Source organism: Schistocerca cancellata, chromosome 10 (assembly GCF_023864275.1).
Source record: "Schistocerca cancellata isolate TAMUIC-IGC-003103 chromosome 10, iqSchCanc2.1, whole genome shotgun sequence".
NCBI classification, from domain to species: Eukaryota; Metazoa; Arthropoda; class Insecta; order Orthoptera; family Acrididae; genus Schistocerca; species Schistocerca cancellata.
This window is the reverse complement of record NC_064635.1, coordinates 52944327-52965026: the sequence shown is the minus strand read 5'-3', so window position 1 is coordinate 52965026 and position 20700 is coordinate 52944327. Positions and strand designations below refer to the sequence as shown.

Here is a 20700-nt window from a genome sequence, read left to right as displayed (position 1 = left end):
GGGGGTGTTTTCCATAAAATATGTTGTCAATAATAGGTGGCAATGGGCTCCTCATCACAACTCCATCTGTCTGTCCATAGTAACTTGTTGCAGAATAAAAAACAACTGGAAGTCAACACGTGTTAAAATAGGTTTGTTATTTCAGCACAAAATCTAACCTCAATTAACCACAATGAATCAGACTGAGGAATATGTGCGAAGTGAGGCCACAGCAAAATCTTACTAAAGTGTCAAATAATAGAAAATCCAGGATGAAATGTAACACTATTATGAAAAGGATAGTTGTTAATCACCATACACTGGAGATGCAGTGTAGCAGATAGGAACAACATAAAGACTGTCACAAAATAAGCTTTCAGTCAACAAGCCCTTTGTCATAAACAGAAAACACACACACACACAAATGCAACCTGCAGACACATGACCACAGTCTCTGACCGCTGAATCCAGACTACGAGCAGCAGCAGCAGCAGCAGCAGCAGGGCATGTGGGAGAAGCAACTGGATGAGGGTAAGGATAAGGCTGGGGCAGAGAGGGGGAGGGATAGCAGGGTAGGGGTGGGGGGATGGTGAATTGCTGATTAGGAGAATGCAGGGACGAGGTGGAAAGAGGGTAGGGCAGCTAGGTGCAGTCGGGAGGTTAGATGGAGGGCAGGGGAGGGGGTAGTGAAAAAGGAGGGAAGTAAAGAGACTGGGTTGGCTGGTGGATTAGAGGGATTTATAGTGCTGGAATGGTAGCAGGGAAGGGGCTAGATGGGTTAGAACAATGACTAACAAAGGTTGAGGCCAGGAGGGTTACGGGAGCATAGGATACATTGCAGGGAGAGTTCCCACGTGCGCAATACAGAGAGGCTGGTGTTGGTGGGAAGGATCAATATGGCACAGGCTGTGAAGCAGTCATTGAAATGAAGGATGTTGTGTTGGGCGGCATGCTCAGCAACAGGGTGGTCCTTTTGTTTCTTGGCCACAGTTCGTCGGTGGCCATTTGTGCAGACAGGCAGCTTGTTGGTTGTCATGCCTACATAGAATGCAGAACAGTGGTGGCAGCTTACCGTATTTACTCGAATCTAAGCCGCACGTGAAATTTGAGATTCGAAATTCATGGGGAGAGAGAAGTTTTAAGCCGCACCTCCAAATCAAAACAAAGTTGGTCCATTGTAATATGAGACACAATTTAGGTCAAATGAATGGTGATACAGCTACAGTAGTTTGGTTCAAGTCATAAGCTTAGCAGTTAAGCTTTACCAGGTAGCCATTACTATGCGTCAGGCGCTCCGTCAGTATTTATACAGGTAGCCTTCCTTTTTCACGTGCTTCATCTGGTTTGAATTGATTGCTTATTTTTCTTTGATCTGATAAGTGCCGTTCTTTTTGTTATAGGTGTTTACATCACTCTAAGCTGAAAATGCATTATTGTACTGTGTCATGCATTGTTTGTCACATTCTGATAATGAGTGTTTACGGCCTGTCGCCGCTCGCGGCATGGCTTGCTTTTGTGCGCGCTACCGCCGCTTAAAATTAAAAAAAGAGAGAGAGAAATCATCTCATTAGTGAAACAATGGCAAGAGACTGCTATTTGTTGTTACTTATACTGCTGCTTTCTTTGATAATGATGAACAAGAGCTAAATAATAGACAGCGTATGATAGAAGATGTTCTGAACAAGAGTTCAGCGAAAAATTTTCCCCGTTTGAAAATCTTTGCAGACGCCTCTTTAGTACATTACATTCTACAGAAATTAGAGTCATCTTAGATTTAAAAATCTAGTCAATTGCCGTGCTTCATTTCTGACTGTATCACTATTAGGCATAAGAATAATACGGATATAAACATAACATGACATGTATATTCTTCCGCGTTTGATGTTGTCTCACTCTACTTTCATAGTTTATTAGGCAGACAGGATTTAAATGAGATAGCAGCAAACATGAAATAATACATGGCAAAATGTTTTTATTCGTATTATTCTTATGGTGAAGAGAATACTGCATGTGATTCACAATTCAAAAAGTACCTATTAGCAACCATCTCTTCTCACAGGTAGGAAAAAATTCAGAATGTTGAGTCGACAAACATCCCAAACAGTCTTGCCAGTCAGATTTTCGTAGTACATTGAAATGCTGCTACATTCGAAGCTGAACAATACGGAATTTGTATTTACTTCGTTGGATAATGTATGAAAATGCAGTGGTCAAAACTCGGGGTGGAGTAAAAAAGCTCGTCTTCCACCTTTTTTTTTAATTCGTTTACTGATGCAGAGGTTTTGGCACCAGTATTTATCATTGTGCCTGCAAAACATGCTTGTGTAGCGCTACATATATTCGACGGCAGAAGTTAGTTGTGGCGGCACCTACCAACATTTTTCAGATCTTCTGCTTACTTTGCACTCTATTCTAAGCTGCAGGCAGTTTTTTGGATTACAAAAACCGGAAAAAAAGTGCGGCTTAGATTCGAGTAAATACGGTAGCTTGTTAATCACATGACTGGTTTCACAGGCAGCCCTGCCTTTGATGGGATAGGTGCTGTTAGTGACTGGACTGGAGTAGGTAGTGGTAGGAGGATGTATGGGACAAGTCTTGCATCTAGGTCTACTACACGGGTATGAGCCATAAGGTAGGGGATTGGGAGCAGGGTTTGTGTAAGGATGGACGAGTATATTGTGTCGGTTTGGTGGACGGCAGAATACCACTGTGGGAGGGGTGGGAAGGATAGTGGGCAGGACATTTCTCATTTCGGGGCATGACAAGAGGTAATCGAAACCCTGGCAGAGAATGTAATTCAGTTTCTCCAGTTCTGGATGGTACCGAGTTACGAGGGGAATGCTCCTCTCCGGCTGGACAGTGGGGCTTTGGGAGGAGGTGAGAGACTGGAATGATAAGGCAGGGAGAGTTATTTTTGTACAAGGATGGGAGGATAATTAAGGTCACTGAGACCACCGGTATATTTTGAGAGGGACTTCTTGTCACTGCTGATGTGATGACCACAGGTGGCTAGGCTGTTCGGAAGGGACTTCTTGATATGGTATGGGTGACAGCTGTCGAAGTGGAGTATTGCTGGTGGTTAGTAGCTTTGATATGGGCGAAGGTACTGATGTAGTCATCTTTGAGGTGGAGGTCAACATCTAGGAAGGTGGCTTGTTGAGTTGAGTAGGACCATGTGAAGCTAATGGGGGAGAAGTTGTTTAGGTTCTGGAGGAATGTGGATAGGGTGTCCTCACCCTCAATCCAGATCACAATGGTGTCATCAAGGAATCTGAACCAGGTGAGGGATTTAGGATTGTGGCTCTTTAGGAGGGATTCCTCTAGATGGCCCATGAATAGGTTGGCACAAGATGGTGCCATGTGGGTGCCTATAGGTGTACCCTGGATTTGTTTGTAGTTAATGACTTCAAGGGAGAAGTAAATGTGGGTGACGATATAGTTGGTCATGGTGACTAAGAAGGTGGTTGTTGGTTTGGAATCTGTTGGGTGTTGGGAAAGGTAGTGTTCAACAGGGGTAAGCCCATGAGCATTAGGGATGTTAATATAAAGGGAGGTGGCAGCAATGGTAATGAGCAGGGCATTGTGTGGCAAGGGAACAGGAACTGTGGTGAGTTGGTGCAGGAAATGGTTGGTATTTTTTATACAGGCGAGTAGGTTCCGGTTGAAGGTGTTGGTCTACGAGAGCAGAGATTCCCCCGCTGAGAGCACAGTAATCAGCCACAATGTGACATCCTGGGTAGTTGGGTTTATGGACTTTTGAAAGCATGTAGAAGGTAGGAGTGCATGGACCCATAGGAGAGACTACTCCAGGGAGAGGTTCTGGGATGAGCCTAAATATTTGAGGAGAGACTGGAGATCCTGCTGGATTTCTGGAATGGGGTCACTGTGGGAGGATTTGTAGGTGGATGTATCTGACAGCTGATGCAGTCCTTTTGCCAGCTAATCCTTGTGATTCAAAACAACAGTGGTGGAGCCTTTGTCCACAGGTAGGATTATAAGATCAGTATCAGTTTTTAGGTGGTAGACTGTGGTTCTTTCTGCTCATGTAAGGTTAGTTTGGATGTTGAAGGATTTAAATGATGGTGAGACAAGGTTCAACGTTAATAAATTCTGGAAAGTTAACAGGGGGTGATTTGGGGGCAGTGGGGGTGGATCATCCTCTCTCCAACTCATCCCTGCATGCTCCCCAGCAGCATTTCACCATCCCCCAACCTCCCCACACCAGCCTCCTACTTACCACCACCCAGTTGCCTCTCCCAACACGCACTGCTGCTGCTCAGAGTCTGGCTTCAATTGCAAGAGACTGTGGTCGTGTATGTGAGTTGTGCTGTGCTGTGTTGTGCTCTCTCTCTCTCTCTCTCTCTCTCTCTCTCTCTCTCTCTCTCTCTCTCTCTGTGTGTGTGTGTGTGTGTGTGTGTGTGTGTGTGTGTGTGTGTGTGTGTGTAGTCCATTTTTGACAAACACATTGTTGGCCAAAAGCTTATTTTGTGACAGTCCTTTTGTTGTGCCTATCTGTGATTCAGCACCAGCGCTATATGGTGAGTAGCAACTATCCTTTTCAAAATATTGTTACTAAAATATCAGAGTCATTCAAATGCAGTCTCCCTAAATGATGTAGGAAATCCATTGGGTTCTGAAGGTGATGTACATCCTGACCTACTAGTGGGCTAACCAGAGTATGAAGGTGTTTTGTTACACAGCATGCCTGAGCACCAATGTTACTGATAACCAGCCTAAGAGAAAGCCCAATGTGGATTATCGGGATGGCATAAAACCTAGGGGGACAAAACAATAAGAGTTATGACTTTTGATAGTCTCAGATGCTGTAATATTACCCTTGGGCATAGGAGCCCCAGTGAACACATGACATACTGCTCTCCCAATCTTCTCTGGTGCATCAGAAGGTAGTTTAAAAACAGCCTGTTTGACAGGACTTGTAAAATCAAGAAGTGGGAAATGATTGAGCATAGGTGTAAAGTTTAAACCTTTTCATAACAGAGAAGCTGCATCGTCCAAAGCTTTCTTCACGAGATTGATCGCAGAATGTTGAGATGCCGTATTACACTCAAGAGTCACTGAAAAGTTCCAACTTAGTCAAATGCCGTGCAGTAACAAAACGACATTCCCAGACCATGACTGAGGGACACCATCTACCCATGTAAAGAAAATGTGGAAATTTTTAAGCAATCACCACATGAAGCCAAAACTATTATTGGAAACAAACACCTACTGTCAGGAACTACAATGGACGCTTTCACAAACAAGTGCTAAAACAGTGCATTGCTTGTTGCGATTAGCACTTTGAGAATTAATACCACACAAAACTTTGGCAAATGTTGGAATGACGTTATGTTCTCAGCACGATAACAAAAAGAAAAGCACACAGTGCAATCTCACTCTCCTACAACAAAGTTTATTTCACTTCTGCAAGCAATAATACATTTCCTTCCTGCGAAGGTCAACAATGTGAAACTTGAGTTTCTCCCACCGTATAAAATGTGTGAAGAACTTACAGGAATGAAGCTGAGTGAAGTCTTCAACAACTGCTGATATTTCAAAGTGTTGACATGCGTTGAACATGAACGAGTACACACCTGTGAAATATTGGTACTTGTCAAAGATAACACCTGGCTGCATTCCCGTAAGTGATTTGAACATTTTATACATGAAGAGAAACTTAAGTTTCATAGTTTTTGAACAGTTTATGCTCTCTCACGTAGTACACATGGCTCTGATGCAACTAGGGAATCACATCTTGGAATGACATACACATTTGCTAAATCGAAATCAAGGATATGAAATAATAAAGAATGACTTTTTGAAACATATTTTAACTCTATGTTGGAGCTGATCAGAGAAGATAAATCATTTTTAGCAGTGGAATGTCGAACTACTGGTGATGTACAAAACACCTATTCAAATGTTATTTATACAGAAATATCTGCACATCCTATCAACTTTCTGAATAGATTACCATTTTTCCTACAGGTAGGTCATAAATGTTGAGCACTTACAGTGATTGTGGAATAAATAACATTTTCTCCAGAAAAAGGTGTCAGTATGAACTACCAAAGACTATGAAATGGGATTAATTTTTGTCATTTCTAGACAGACAAAATACCACAAAGGAAAACAAAATAAGGGAGTGTGGGAGGGAAGGAGGCACAAAAGATATTATAACAACAACAAATCCAAAATCCAACATAGAATATGCTGAAACTGTGTTACAGTTTCAACTTCTTGAATATGAGGAGGGCAAGATCTTTATTGATCAAAATGCAAAGTTATACAGTCATTTACAGTAATATGTCTGGTATTACACATACATACAGCCATATACATATGTAAAACACTTATTTTGTACAAGATGAAATCTAAATGTACCCATTGAAGATTGTAGAAAAACAAAACATTCAATTTATATGCAATGTCTTTTGTTATAGAACTTCACTGACACAGTTTTGTCTTCTTCTCTTCAATTTTGGTTTCCTTTCCTTTTTAACTAACTTCACTTATGCTCTCACACACAGTGCAATGAACAACAGGAAAACTTCACAAAAAAGTTATATCTTGTCTTCCATTTAGAGGTACAGCAAGAAAAACTTAAACATTTCTCTCTCGTTCACTCTCTTCCGATCAATAGACACACAGCGATGCAACTGAGTACTGTTCTGTACAATTCTTCTTCCAGTCAAATATGGTAACTCATAATGGTATAGCAACACAATGATGTCATTAGTCCAGCAGGATGGAAAAAAATAAATAAATACAATGAGGTTTGAACACTCTACAGAGCTTTTTGAACACAATTAACATACATTTAACTTTAAAAAATAACTAGTAATAACAGTAAAACTTAATTCAGTACTCACCGTTCCATATCAATACAAATTTGAAACCTTCTTACAGTCATACACTTATATTCAGAAAAAGAAATTCTACATAACAACAACCTGACTGCTTATATACGCAATGTCCAATCAAACAACAAAACACCGCACCGGAGCATTAGCTATTTGCCTGGTTATAACACAGTTTAATTGCTATTTTTGCTAACACTGAATAATTTGTATCTAATATTGTACCCCAAGCCTCACACAGAAAACAAACAATTTCTTTTCCTCCCTCTAAGGTAATAATTTTACTCAACTGCTCCATCTACACATCTTAGCTTACCGCCCTTGCAAATTATCGTGTAACAAAGACATCAGGCACACTCCAAGACATTTAAAAATTGCAGCCACAAAATGTCAGCATCTTGCCACAACATTTTGGCTGTACTAGGCAGCCAAAATATTTCAAGTTATAGGCTTCATCCGGCTGCAATCCTGAAATATCACGGAATATTCAGTATGCAGAAAAACTTCGAAAATCACATGTAAGGCACATCTGACTTTGACAATGGGCAGCACAGAGTATGTGTTAGGTGCACATTATAATCAGAAATTCCTCTCCCCCTATTTTGTAAGATTTGCAAAGCAGAAATTCTGCACTAAACTTAGAGAACACTGAACATGCAGCAGAAAATTAGTGGTGCAGCTCTGGTGACAAAACGAATGAGACGTTGTGAAGAAAGTGGGATTTGATTTTAGCGTAATACTGTTGATGACAGCCATGGGAAAGCACTGATCAAGTATGCTTATAATGGGAAAATAATACTGTATTAGATTCTATGCCATTACTGACAAGCAGCCAGAGATTCCCCAACAGTGTCATAAATTCCTGCCAATTGGGGTACCAGTATGACATATGTCAATCACTTGCTTCATGTTTATTTTCTGACAGGAGATTGTCTGACACTTTACTCAGATTTAGCTCAGTGAACTGGAATCTACAAGAATGATTACGACAGGTGATTCACATTGTGTTTGGTTTCATCCATGAAATAAGAAAAAAACTACTCGATTTTTAAAACTTTTGTTGTAGGATGAAGCATATTCTGGTAAATGAAAAAGTTAATTGCAATTTCTTTGAATTATTCTTCCAAGTGAACTGCAAGTTAAGGAAGAGACCCATTTTAAAAAGTGTATTAGTAACAGTTTGAACACTAATTTGTTGAAACTTTGGTGAACATGGATACTGGAGCTGGACATTAGTGTTGTGATTTGTGGTACCAAATAACAATTGGTGAATAAAGAACACACATGATAAACTGGATACTTAAGGGTATCATAATTCCAAACAAGTGAACTGCAGAGACAGGGAGATCTATGGAAAACCAACCCAGGAGCATACGAAAATGAAGATTCTCGAAGTATATTGACGTGACACAATCTTCTCAGGTTGCTCGTCATGTCAATCTACACTGTGTCCATTTGACAGACTGTGAGACTTAGGCACTCACTAAAAGACTGGAAACTGGAAAGAGAGAACGTGCCTGCTAAAACACCACGGATACACCGAGCACATTGTATTGCACCATAGGGGCAGCAAAAGGAATCTGAGTAGTGACTATTTTATTTTGCGGAAACGTTAAGGAAATCATAGCCTTTTTTGTCATGGTAGGTTTGGAATGGGTTTTTGTATGCACAAGAGTGTCAGTAAATGTGTTAGGGAAGTGAGCATTACAACATTACATGGCTGCAAGGAGCTTTTAGGTGATGACAACTATCAATTTGAAAATACTGCTGTTTTTGGAATTTGGAAGCAACAATGAGCACAGTGTGAAGATGAATGCCGGCCAACTGACTTTCAACAGAGGAGGTAACATGCAGCTACAAGAAATATGTAGTACAGGCTCACCACAAGCCAGTACTGAAATGATATTAACTACAAACTCAAAGGAAATGAGTACAGAAGATAAAAAGAGTTCTGACATGTTCCACATCCACGCGAATCATCTCATTTTTTGGGTCTATGGTATGAAAACTGAATCTAATCAAATGTCCTATTGACAAGGAGATGAGCGGGCAAACTGTGAGCTTGAAAAGGACAAGGATAAGCCAAGGAATTGCTTGTGTCCTGCACAAACGAATTATCCTCAGATTAACATTAAGTGATGTGAGGAAGTAAAAGAATGGCCAAATCCGGATGGCTGGACAGAGGTTTTAAACCTCAGCATAATTAGGGACATCGATGCGAGTCCAATGCCTTTATCTCAGTATCATCTCACTCACCTTCTAATAACAACAAACACAGGGACAGACTTCTGAACACTCCAAAGGAAGCTCAAACAGGCAAGCTGTGAATTAATATGAGGGAGACATTTCTATTTATTGGGCCAGGCTCAAAACATGTGTAGAAGTTTCCAGCTCGGACACAGATTCCCACCTTTTGCACGCAGTGCTTGACTGGTACGAGCGCTGATAAACCCTCCTAATAGTTCTGAGTAGCAGCAGACAAAAGACTGTCAAAATAACAAATCTAATAATTGAGCCCATGGTAGATTCCTCTTTTCCCTCTATTACAGACTGTCACAAAATTTCAACACTCAAATATACAAGGGGTAGTCAGTTTTCATCATTGCTTCAAATAAATAAATCTACATTCTTCATGTTTGTTTTTCTGCAGTGCTGGTAAACACTGAAATCTCCACAGCACAGTACTGTAGCATGCTGCTAGAGGATCAAAACAAAATGGTGTAGCCTACTGATTAAGAGTAGTATTGTGCGGTAATTTCAGCAGCAGTTGAAATGTTGCAGCTGTGTAAGTCAATCCAGATGGCTGAAGAAGCCATCAGGATTGGCCACACACAGCTACAACATTTATGCTGCTGCTGAAAACAAAGTACCACACAGTACTACTCATCAATAGGCTACACCATCTTGTTTTGTTCCTCTAGCTGCATACACAGTACTGTGCTGTGGGGATTTCAGAGTTTACCAGCACTGCAGAAAAACAAACATGAAGTACATAACTTTATTATTTTAAGGCAACGATTAAAATTTTAAAACTATCCCTTGTAGAAAAACAACAACTACCTAATGCTCAATAGACAAATAGGTAGGTAGTCAATATTGCGACAATAATCTCTCTTACCTTTTATCGGTGTTCGCTTAGATGGCAATCCTTCGATAGTAGGCAATACTTCTTCTGCCTGTTGTATCTTATGCCATGGCAAATCCACCAGTTTTCGCTCCTATATATAAAAAATATATATACGTATTGTTAGACTGCAATTTGATGGAGTCGAACAGAAAGATTAAAAGCAAAATCACACAAAGCACATTAAATTTAAATTTTAACAGACATACTAGCACACAACATATTTACATAAACAAATGCAAATAAACTGCGAACACTGTTACCGCTATCAAGTGAGGGTATCTGCTTTATGACCCTCCAATGCAGTTGAAACAACTAAATATTTTAATCCTGGTAGCAGAAAATGCAAGTTAAGAGTAACTGCAAACAGTGATTGGGAAAACACCTCTTTTAGCTGTGGATGACCATCTCGAATCAAAACTCACTCTCAAGTTTCCTCTTTCTCTGAAAAGAATCAATGTTCCTTTAATAACAAGGCTTCATTATGCAAATAATTCCAAGGATTTTACATAATAAAAAATCTGGCAGATATGATTAAAAATTAACTACTTACAGGAAGTTGATAACAAATGATGTTTGCAACAAATAACAGAAACCGACACTGTTCCCAAAGGAGGCAGAGGTGAGAGAAAGACACGTTTCTCTTTCACCACTGGTCAGCTAAAGTTGAAATTGCTAAGACTATAAATCTGGAGGTCACCTTCATTCAGCATGAATATAATCCTCAAACTGAACACATTTCCTGCTGGGAAATCATACAGAAGAATTGCAGATGTTTCAAATCTTTGTTAACTATATCAGCATACTGGTATCTGCGACAATGTATCAGGATATCAGTAATTCAGCAGTTACAAAATTCATGCTCAGCTTTTGCGCCACTAGTAATGGGCACTGAGTAAATGTTACAGGTAGTTTTGCCAATACAGCTTTATTTTGCTCCAGATTCCACAAACGCACCACCACTTCTACTACAAACAACAGTTTTTCAGTATAGTCCTCATCCAGACATTTTATCTTATTCCACCCATTTGATAAGGCTCTGTATGACCTTTCAGTCTTACTAATCTGCTCTGCTTCTCAGCCAATTTCGTACTTCACCTACATTATCATTGTTAACTATTACTACTGATCTTATGCTTAGCAGTTAGAACAAACTCGACAGCAAGTCGGGTTGTTTACATATCAACCAATATAATGTAAAGAACCCAACCCACAGATGGCCTAATTTTAAAAAATAAAATTATTTTTATTTGTTTGTGAAATTTTTGTGAGTGACTAAGGTAAGCCAACTTCAAATCTAATTTCAGGTAACACACACCACAATTTTCAGCAGAATTTTACATAATAGGCTACCACTTGAGCATGAGAAAAAAAATGCTACAATACTGAGAATAATGCTGTAAAATGAGGCCTTAATGTTTTGAACTGTAATTTTTTTCCAGTTTAAATTAATGTTTCCAATTTGTTCCAGAGAAGGAGATGTGATGGCACCACTATCTATTGCAGTAAGCACTCGTGGTACGAGGCACAATGGTACTAGATTTCTATGAAATTTAGTCACTGCAGTCAGCAGACAAACAGGATGGGAACAATAAAAATAGCAAAGACAATCTTTGATTGACAGTAATCTGTTGCAATTTCATATTTGAAATCACTACCGTGTGACATGTAGCTACGCACATATAAATGAAATCTGAACTGTAGAAACTTCAGAGAAAAGTTGAAATGGACTGTTACAATAACAGTCTTCCCACCTGATGGCGCATCCCTTCCCAATTAGTCTCATATACTATGTCAAATGGGAAAGACTGGTTACATCCATTACAAAATGTAATTTTCACTGTTTGAAACATACTTAACTCATTAATATCATTCAGGGAGATTCCCCCCTCTGTGGGGCCATGAAACTGAAACTACATGAAGTAATGCAAGTAAGATGTATGGTAGCGAGCAAAATTTACAAGTTAATTTCTACCAAAATGCATCAAGGTAACATTTCTCTTGAGTACTTACCAATATGTCGTAATAAATTTTACTTCTTTGTATTACTACTATCTTTTGTTGGTTCAATTCAAAATATGTCTGTATGAAAGAGAATGGCTGGCCAGTGTGTATATTCAGATAGTAAAACTGCATGTACTGCGAACTTTCACAGTTTTCCCAAGAATATATGACAGTCATTTAATAATTAAAAAGGCAAATTGATCTGGGGGAAAAAATGATAGTAGGGCAAGTTTGGTACTTTTATGGCTTTAAGTTGGCAACACTGGGATAAGCCCTGATCAGCTGATGTATCAACATTGTTTTGTTTATAGCCTCAAAACTACATTTCAAGATGGTGAGTCTGCTTGAAACAGTTATTTATTTTTTACTTGCTGAAGGCGAGAAACCAGTGAATATATACTGTAGAATGTCTAAAGTTTATGGTGAAGGTTTTATGAATCGTGCAAATTTTTACAAGTAGGTAGAGCAGTTCAAAAATGACCGTGACTCAGTGACTGAGGAACACAGTTCTGGCTGACTAGTTGCAGTTTCAACTCCCTCACTTGAAAATCAAACTGATGACATTATTCGTGTCAACCACCGTGTGACTGTGGAAATGATAGTTGATAAGGTTCAAGTAAGTACTAGTACAGTTCATAACATTCTCTGTAACAAGCTGAAGTACTGCAAAACATGTGCAAGTTGATGTGGCTACACAAGGAAACAAGGTTGAGAGTGTGCACAGAGCTAAAGGAACATTATGAAAGAGAATATGGGCAAATCTTCAACAAAATTTTAATTTGTGATGAAACTTGGGTTCACTATTATAAGCCAGAATCAAAAATACAAAGCACGGAGTGGAAGCACACCAACTCACCTGCCCAGAAAAAATTCAAAACCCAAGCATCAGCATGAAAAGTCATGTTGATGGTGTTTTGGGGTGCTGAAGGTCCAGTTTTTTGTGATTATCTCTAAGAGCAGCGTACAATGAACAGTCAATACTACTCGGATTTGTTTTCAAACAAGGTGAAGCCAGCAAAGAGAGACACACCTCGGATCTCAGAGGAGATGTGTCCAGCAAGACAATGCATGTCCTCATATTGCTCAACTAACCCATTAAACCACCGGAAAAAAGTGTGTGTCAATTCCTAAGGGACCAAACTGCTGATGTCATTGGTCCCTAGACTTACACACTACTTAAACCAACTTTCTCTTTTTCTTTTATTTAAACTGTTTACTTACTGAAAAATGGAAATGTTAATTAACAAATACTGAAACCATATTTTCTGATATTAATATCTTTGTATGCTTAATTACTGGTAGTATGAAAATAAATTAGTATATTCACTGTTCAGTCACATTAATGTAACCATCTGTCAAAAGCCTGAATAACCATGTCAGTGTGATCCTGGAAGGGACCGACAGGGATGTGGAGTCTTGCCGATTCCAGTGCCGTGGCGAGCTACACTAGGTTTCTCAGCTGAAATTCCACAGTGTGGACAGCCCGATCGTAGTGGGCGACAGATTCTCGATTTGGTTTAAATCCGGGGAATTTGGTGGGCTAGAGAGAGTGTCAGTTCACCCTGGTGCTCTTCAAACCAGACATGTACACTGCAAGCTGTGTGATACATTTCATTGTCCTGCTGGTAGACACCATTATGCCGAGGTAAGACAAACTGTATGCAGGTGCGGTCACAGTCCCCAAGGATAGATGCGTACTTGTGTCGGTCCACTGTTCCTTGCAGAATGACATCACCCAGGGAATGGCACGAAAACATGCCCCAGACCGTAATACTCGCTCCTGGTTTCAGGGTATTTGCTTTCAGATGTTTCATGCTGTACATGTCAACTACCATCTATCATCTAAGAAGGCCACCTGTTACCACTCAGTAGTGGACATCCAGACGTGGTACTGGCATGCAAATTACAGCCATTATCACAGATGAACAGCAGTCGGCATGGGTGCACAAACTAGGTGCCCACTGTGGAGGTCCGTGCAGCAATGTTCAATGAATTGTCATTAAGGAGACACTGTTGGGAGACCCTCGGTTTGTCAGGGTGGTCAGTTGCTCAACAGCTGCACGTATATTCGCCCGTACGTAGCTCCATCTATGGCTCACGATGCACCACGGCTGCCTCAGCATGTTTCGGATAGTGCCATTTTGCCGTGCACAGTATATTTTAACCGAGGCAGCATGCAAACAATTTAGATACTTCAGTAGTTTCAAAAATGCTTCCATCGCTGGCACAAAAGCCAATGATCGTGCCCTTTTGGACATCACATGAATCGCACACCTCCATTTCAGCATTATGACAATGACTCCTCTATTTTCCGCAACCCCCAATACAGATTATACAGCCGCCACTGCTAGTGCCACCACCTGCCATACGCAGCTCATTATTGCACATTGATGCCGAACGTAAGAAATGCAGAACACCTCACTGTTAAATGAAAAAATTACATACATCAATAACACTAAAACTTTTTTCCGCTGTGGATATGGAACCCTGTGAGTGTGAGAAATAAAGGTTCTCAGAAATAACTGCAAGAAATCCCTTTTTATTATGATTCAATTTTTATTTTACTAATCAGTTTTGAATTGCCTAATTACTCATCTTCAGATGGTATACACTTTTAGTGACTGCACGGGGCATTGTGTGGGTCGCGTAACTGTGGCAATGTAGGAAAAAAAGTAAGACATGTTTTCTATCCTGCCACAGCTACACAAACCTACAAGGCTATGTGCAATAATTATAGAGTGTATTATCTGAAGATGAGTAGATGGGTGGTTCAAAACTGGTCATGGTAAAATAAAAACTGAATCATCACAAAAGATGACTGGTTGCAGTTATTTCACAAAACTTTTATTAATAATACTGTTCAACCTCCAGAAATTAAAAAAAAATTAATTTTGTATTCAATGTTTCATACTTTTTTTACCAGATTTAAAGACATTATTTTTATTAAAAAAATTTTAATCACTATTATTTTGTTAATATTTCCATTTGTTAATAAACATATAATTTAAATAAAAGCAAAAACATTACTACTACCGAGATTCAACTCTAATCGTTACACTACACACTACCAGAGACTGTATTAATACCCTAGAACGGTTTAGTACTTAATAGCACCCGGAAATCATCTAATCTTCAAAGGAGACTTTTTCAAGTGTTTCCGAGAAACTGCATCAAACTGAGTAAGGGGGAAAATCCTGTAAGTATCACAAAGATCTTTAAAGTTCCCTTACAAAATAGCACACTGAAGATGCAACTTCTACCATAAAACATGACATAAGAGTACATGGTGAGTAGTCTACACTGGCTGGTCCTCTCACAAGAGATGCAGTCCTCTCACCAAGAGATGCCACTGATGATAGTGGCCCATTGGGTGCATTTTTAGAGTTGGGGCAGTATAATAATGATAGAAACACCAGCTTGGGGCTACCATGAAACATATGTATCTAAAACATATCTGCTGGGTTATAGACTGCAGTAAACAACTGTGTTAACTTGAAATTTTTTAATTAGGGAACATCTTTGAATAACAGAAGAAAGCTACTCTGACCCTTTCCTCAGTGACATATGGTGAAAAATTATACACATAATTAATCATACATCTTACCAATATTTGCTGCTTGTGGTCAGGACTGTGTAAATGGTTCAGGAATTCCTTAGCAGTCCGAGGAAAGACGTCACACACACGGCACCAGTGCATCTCGGGATCATAGAAGACCAAATTGTGGCGCTGCCCAGATCCGAGATTGGAGATTGAAGCAGCAACAGTTGCAGATGTTGTCTTCTCTTCGGCAATAGGGGGTTCAGCCAAGGCCTCCGATTCGTCAGAGTCTGCTGCAGACTCCTCGGAGTCTTCTTGCTTCTGTTGAGCAGACGGAAAACGTCACAATGTAAGACCTAGAGTGGCTTTAGGTGTTACTTTTTATTCGTAGCAGCTGTTAATTTGGACTCAGTTGCATGATGTTCCTCTTACGTATACTATTGCAAAACTTTTCCACTTCTGCCCTCTCACTAAAAGCTAATTTATCCATAAAAAAAAAAAAAAGAAAAAAACGCAACCATGAGTGAAGGGAGGCACAGAACTTGAAGTTCTTTTTATTACTTTTCTGGTGGACACTTTTCATGCCACTTCTATGTCATTTCATTTCCTTTTTTAGAGATAAGAGGAGAGAAATTGAAAACTAAGAAACAAATTAACTGTTACATGAAAATTATAAAGCTTCAACGAACTCCCAGCATTTTCTTGTGGCTGGATTAAATCACTGATGATAGTTTATGCAAGGGTCCTAAATGGCACCAATTCCATTGTAGGTGACCTTTTTTCCAGCAGTTATGGTACAACTGGGTTACTATTCCATAGAACATTTTTGTGTTATAGAAATATCTTTGATGTTATGGACTTATTGGGCACTTTGAGATACTCATTCATATCCAACATGTAATAACCAACTTGAAGAATTCCAAATTGAATATTATGCACATATTCACACATCAAATGAGACAATCACAAGGAGAAATGACAAAGGACCATAAAATTTTCACATGGAAACTGGATCTGACGTACACTCAAAAATATATGCACCTAATACAAAGTAGTGACTCAGCTTGATAACTGAAAATTTTGAAGCAATTCAAGGTAAAAAGAAAAAGCAGTGAATCAGGCAGACTTTCAGATCTGTGTAAGAAGGAAGGGCATACAACAACATTAATTCTTTAATAGAAAAACAGAGCAGACGGTGGCATACAGCAAATAGGTAAATCAAATCTACAGATATTTTACATTAAAGCTTCATAATATAAACAACTGTTTTTTCTGTGAACAAGGTTCTTCACCTCTCAGACATGACATACAGAGACTGATGACAAAAAATGTGACATGAGCGAGGACTTCATGGAACTGAATGGGGATAGCATGTTAGTAGTATAAATACTTACACTAGGCAACTTAATCAGAAATTAAGAAAGAAAAGGAATCCTCCAAGTTAAGACCTTTATTGGAAGACTTAACTTTGGTACAGAGTTTGGGTTTGGGGCACAAAGTAAAAATCCAGAGTGCTGAAGATCATGTAGACACGCTTTGTCAGCAGAGATGTATGGCACAACATAAAAGATGGCAGTATTTACCACCAAAGGAAAACAAGAATAAACATTTATGATAACAATGAAAATTCATGGAAGGAAGAAAACATAATAAAGGAAATGCAACCACTCCCCTACAGCTGATGTGTGTGCACGTGATAGAAACAAGCAACAGAACATTATCTATACTAGGTACAAATAGTTTTCTGTTGCACATTTCTAGTGCCAGACATCAGTCAGTTGTTGGTGAACGGTTGCCTTTCCTTTCTTTTATACACAGAAAGGAGATTTATTTGGATGTGAATCCTTAAGACAATAAAATTAAGGGGCATGAACACATTTCTGAAATAACAAAATATCTATTATTTTCTCTACCAGGCTGTTCCGAAATAACTGCTACTATGAGGAACAGAAATATAGATGCCAGAGTTTTTGTTTTGGTAAATAATATCAGTGTTATTTTATCCTTTAACAGAACAATATTTTTTTCAGACATACAATTTCAGAGCAAATACTACATGGGGAATCAACATGATTTTATTTAGATTCCAAAAATGAAGGAACAGTGAACATACAAGTGAATACTGAACATCCACGAAGACAAGCACTGCAGTTTGAGAAAAATCTGTAATGGACATTCACAGTAACATTCTTTCAATAGAATACACAACATATTAATAAGTAGTGATGAGTACCAACTCTCAAGTTTCATCATATGAATGATGATACAGTTTGTCCATCCCTAATTTGGACAGCCAAAGATAATACTCGCAACTGTTCCACAATTTCACTAAACAACTAGTTGCAGGAAGCCTATGCAAATATTCACCACTGAATGAGGCACAAGGAAATAAAATCACCTTAAAAATGGGAATGGCAAAGAGGTCTACAAGGAAAAAAAAAAAAATTTTTTTTCACACAACTGAGCAAAATTTTCAGCTGCTATTAGCTTATTTCAGTATAGTAATAAAATGTATATAAGATACCATACCTTATAAGTAGGCTGCACAATGTCTGCATCTCCTTTAGATAGGCAACTGAATATGGCTGCTGGTGGAATGATGCAGTGAATATGAACATTTTATGTCTCTTATTTAAAAAACTGTCCACATTCACAAAACTACTTTTTTGGTATTATATTCAGAATATATAACAATCCACTGTGGAATGATTGTTTAATTAATTTCAAAATTAATCAATAACAATTCATCATTGGAAAAAATCCGCTACAGTAATATTACAAATACAAAATTATGTGCTAAAATACAGGATATGAACAGCATTTCAAAGAAAGAAGCTGCAGATGATGTTCAGAAGACACAAACCTTTGATCTTTTCCTGTGCTTGCTCTTTTTACTCGTACGATCTGCTACTTCGTTTTGATCACCAATAATGCCAGTCAACATATCAATGACGTTGTTAATAGCTGTCAGTCTGTTCTGAATTTCCATCTAAAATAGTAATAAAAGCAAATTTTAATGCAACTGGATGTCAAGCAATAAGAGAAACAAAATTGGCAGTACATTAAAGTCAGACATAAAGCATTGCAAAATAATACGTCCCTAACAAACACTATCATACTGCTTTTAAATCCCATATGTTATGGGTTTTTCCCTATTAATAACAGAATGATTTCTATCATCATCTTGAGCAACAGAAGAATACAACAGTTGTGCACTTTTGTCCTCAAAATGAGAAATCGTCTCAGAACCATAAATAACATTGTTTCAAGTTTTCTTGGAGTAGCATTAATCAGAGAAAAGAAAAGTAATTCATACGTGCCTGCAGGTGCACAAACTATGTACCCCATGTGTGTTCCAGTGTTTGAAGACAGTCTAACTTTCTGTGGATATATGTTTGGCACACCTTAAGCCCAGGCCTTTGTAATATCTGGAATGGGGCTTATGCAATGCTGGGTCATATAACAGTTCATATTTTGTTTTTATTCACAGTGGTTTTGCTCTTTTAATTTTGGAACCTATGCCTTTTATGTAGGCACTGCTCTACGAGAGGCTTTCCGGTATCCCTAGGAATTGAAATAATAGTGGTTCAAATAAATGTTCTTAGTTGAATGCAGTATGATAGTACTATTATTGGGGCAAGAGAGGGTCTCCTGTTTTATGCCTTGTACCAGAGATGCACTCTTATACCTAATTAAACCTCTGTTATTCAACTTTTATGGACTCACATTTTATTATGTTTTTGTCTTATGGATTTTTGTGTAGGTCCTGTTTAGCTTTTTCAATGCTAACAATTTGGACAGGCACCATTATTTAAACAGATGCACCAGAACATGGGGACATAGACACTGAAAGTGGGTTTGCTTTCCTTTGAGAAAATTAAAAAGGTTACAACTGTAATGGATTTTATCTTTGATGATAACAACTCATGAACTATCTTTGCAATGAAATGGACATATTTTATACACTCAGAAAAAGACTCCACATTGATGCATTAAAATGTGCTGAACTGTTTCATAAAAAGACAATGTCACATCAGAATATGTATAGGGTATTGATGTAACATTTACTTTATGCAAACCACAGTTCACATTCACAATAAGCATGTTTTGTTACGAAAACTTCGTTGACAATACGATGTGTGTAAAAAGAAATTGTTAATTTACACCCGCCAAGGACTTTGTTTTTATATTATAGTATATTTACTTCCACTTCCAGGTGGATTTAATGCGTAGGTGGTAGGTGAATGTTGAGAGATGTTTAATACTTATTTATTATCCTTCTCTTGTTTTGAACTTCCTGCAGGCACAGGGAGAATCAAGAGTATTTGCTTAAAATATTCACACTACTTACATTCATGCATTCATGAGAGGTGTGTTTTTGTTGGTTACACACATAAACACCTTATCAGTTGTGATATTTGTGCGTTTTTAATTTACTGTAGATTGGTTGTTAGAGGTACGCCACCAAGCCACAGAGAAGCTATTTTATTTCTAAAAACAACTGTGTTTGGAACACCATATGGTGAGATTCTCATAAATTACAAAATGTGGTGAAAATCTGCTGAAAACACTGATATCAGTCAAGTACTGTGTACTGAAACACCATTTAATGCACTCAACAGCACACAGCGCTCTGCTACAATGGAAGTTCTGCACAGTTAAAGGGTTAAACAGTAGCAGGAAAGGTACATGGGTCACTCAATAATCAAACAAACACATGCCTCAAGTAGGGAAATAAAACATTTAATAAGTGTTAGTTGACAACCTTGGAGTGTTAGTCATTTGCTGAATTAATATTTACATGAATGTAGTGTCTATGATCTTACAATGTCTGTTCAGAAAAGTGAACAGCATAATGGGATCAAATTTTATCCTTTTGGAAAATTGTACAACCATCAGAAATCTTCTCTCAGATGAAGAAAGAGTGCAGCAGTATCTGCATAAACTGTGTGAATTTTTACATGTCGGTGGCAAAGTTTAGAAACTGCCTCAAATGTCTAACCAATGAGCAGCACTCTGTGTATTCGGTAGCAGTACCAATCTCATTGCTGCGAAGTGGTACTGATGTACTTATCTGAAAAGACTGATGACTTAGAGGTGAACAAATTGCTCAAAAATGTCCAAATAGTTTTGTCACAACTAATTCCATCATTCATTCAAAACAAACTGAATTACCACAAGACTTGTGGAAGATG

General features: G+C 38.6%; 1 protein-coding gene across 5 annotated transcripts in view; it reads right to left on the bottom strand.

Annotated features, from left to right (window-relative positions):
- Nucleotides 1-20700, bottom strand: part of LOC126106779 (zinc finger matrin-type protein CG9776-like) — a 268248-nt gene that overhangs the window by 119889 nt on the left and 127659 nt on the right. For all 5 annotated transcript variants that reach the window (XM_049913158.1, XM_049913157.1, XM_049913159.1 and 2 more), the window contains 3 exons: nucleotides 18369-18494; nucleotides 15572-15826; nucleotides 9958-10057 (listed from right to left, as the gene is read on the bottom strand). In XM_049913158.1, the coding sequence (XP_049769115.1) occupies nucleotides 9958-10057; nucleotides 15572-15826; nucleotides 18369-18494 (481 nt within the window). The remainder of the gene's footprint in view (nucleotides 1-9957; nucleotides 10058-15571; nucleotides 15827-18368; nucleotides 18495-20700) is intronic.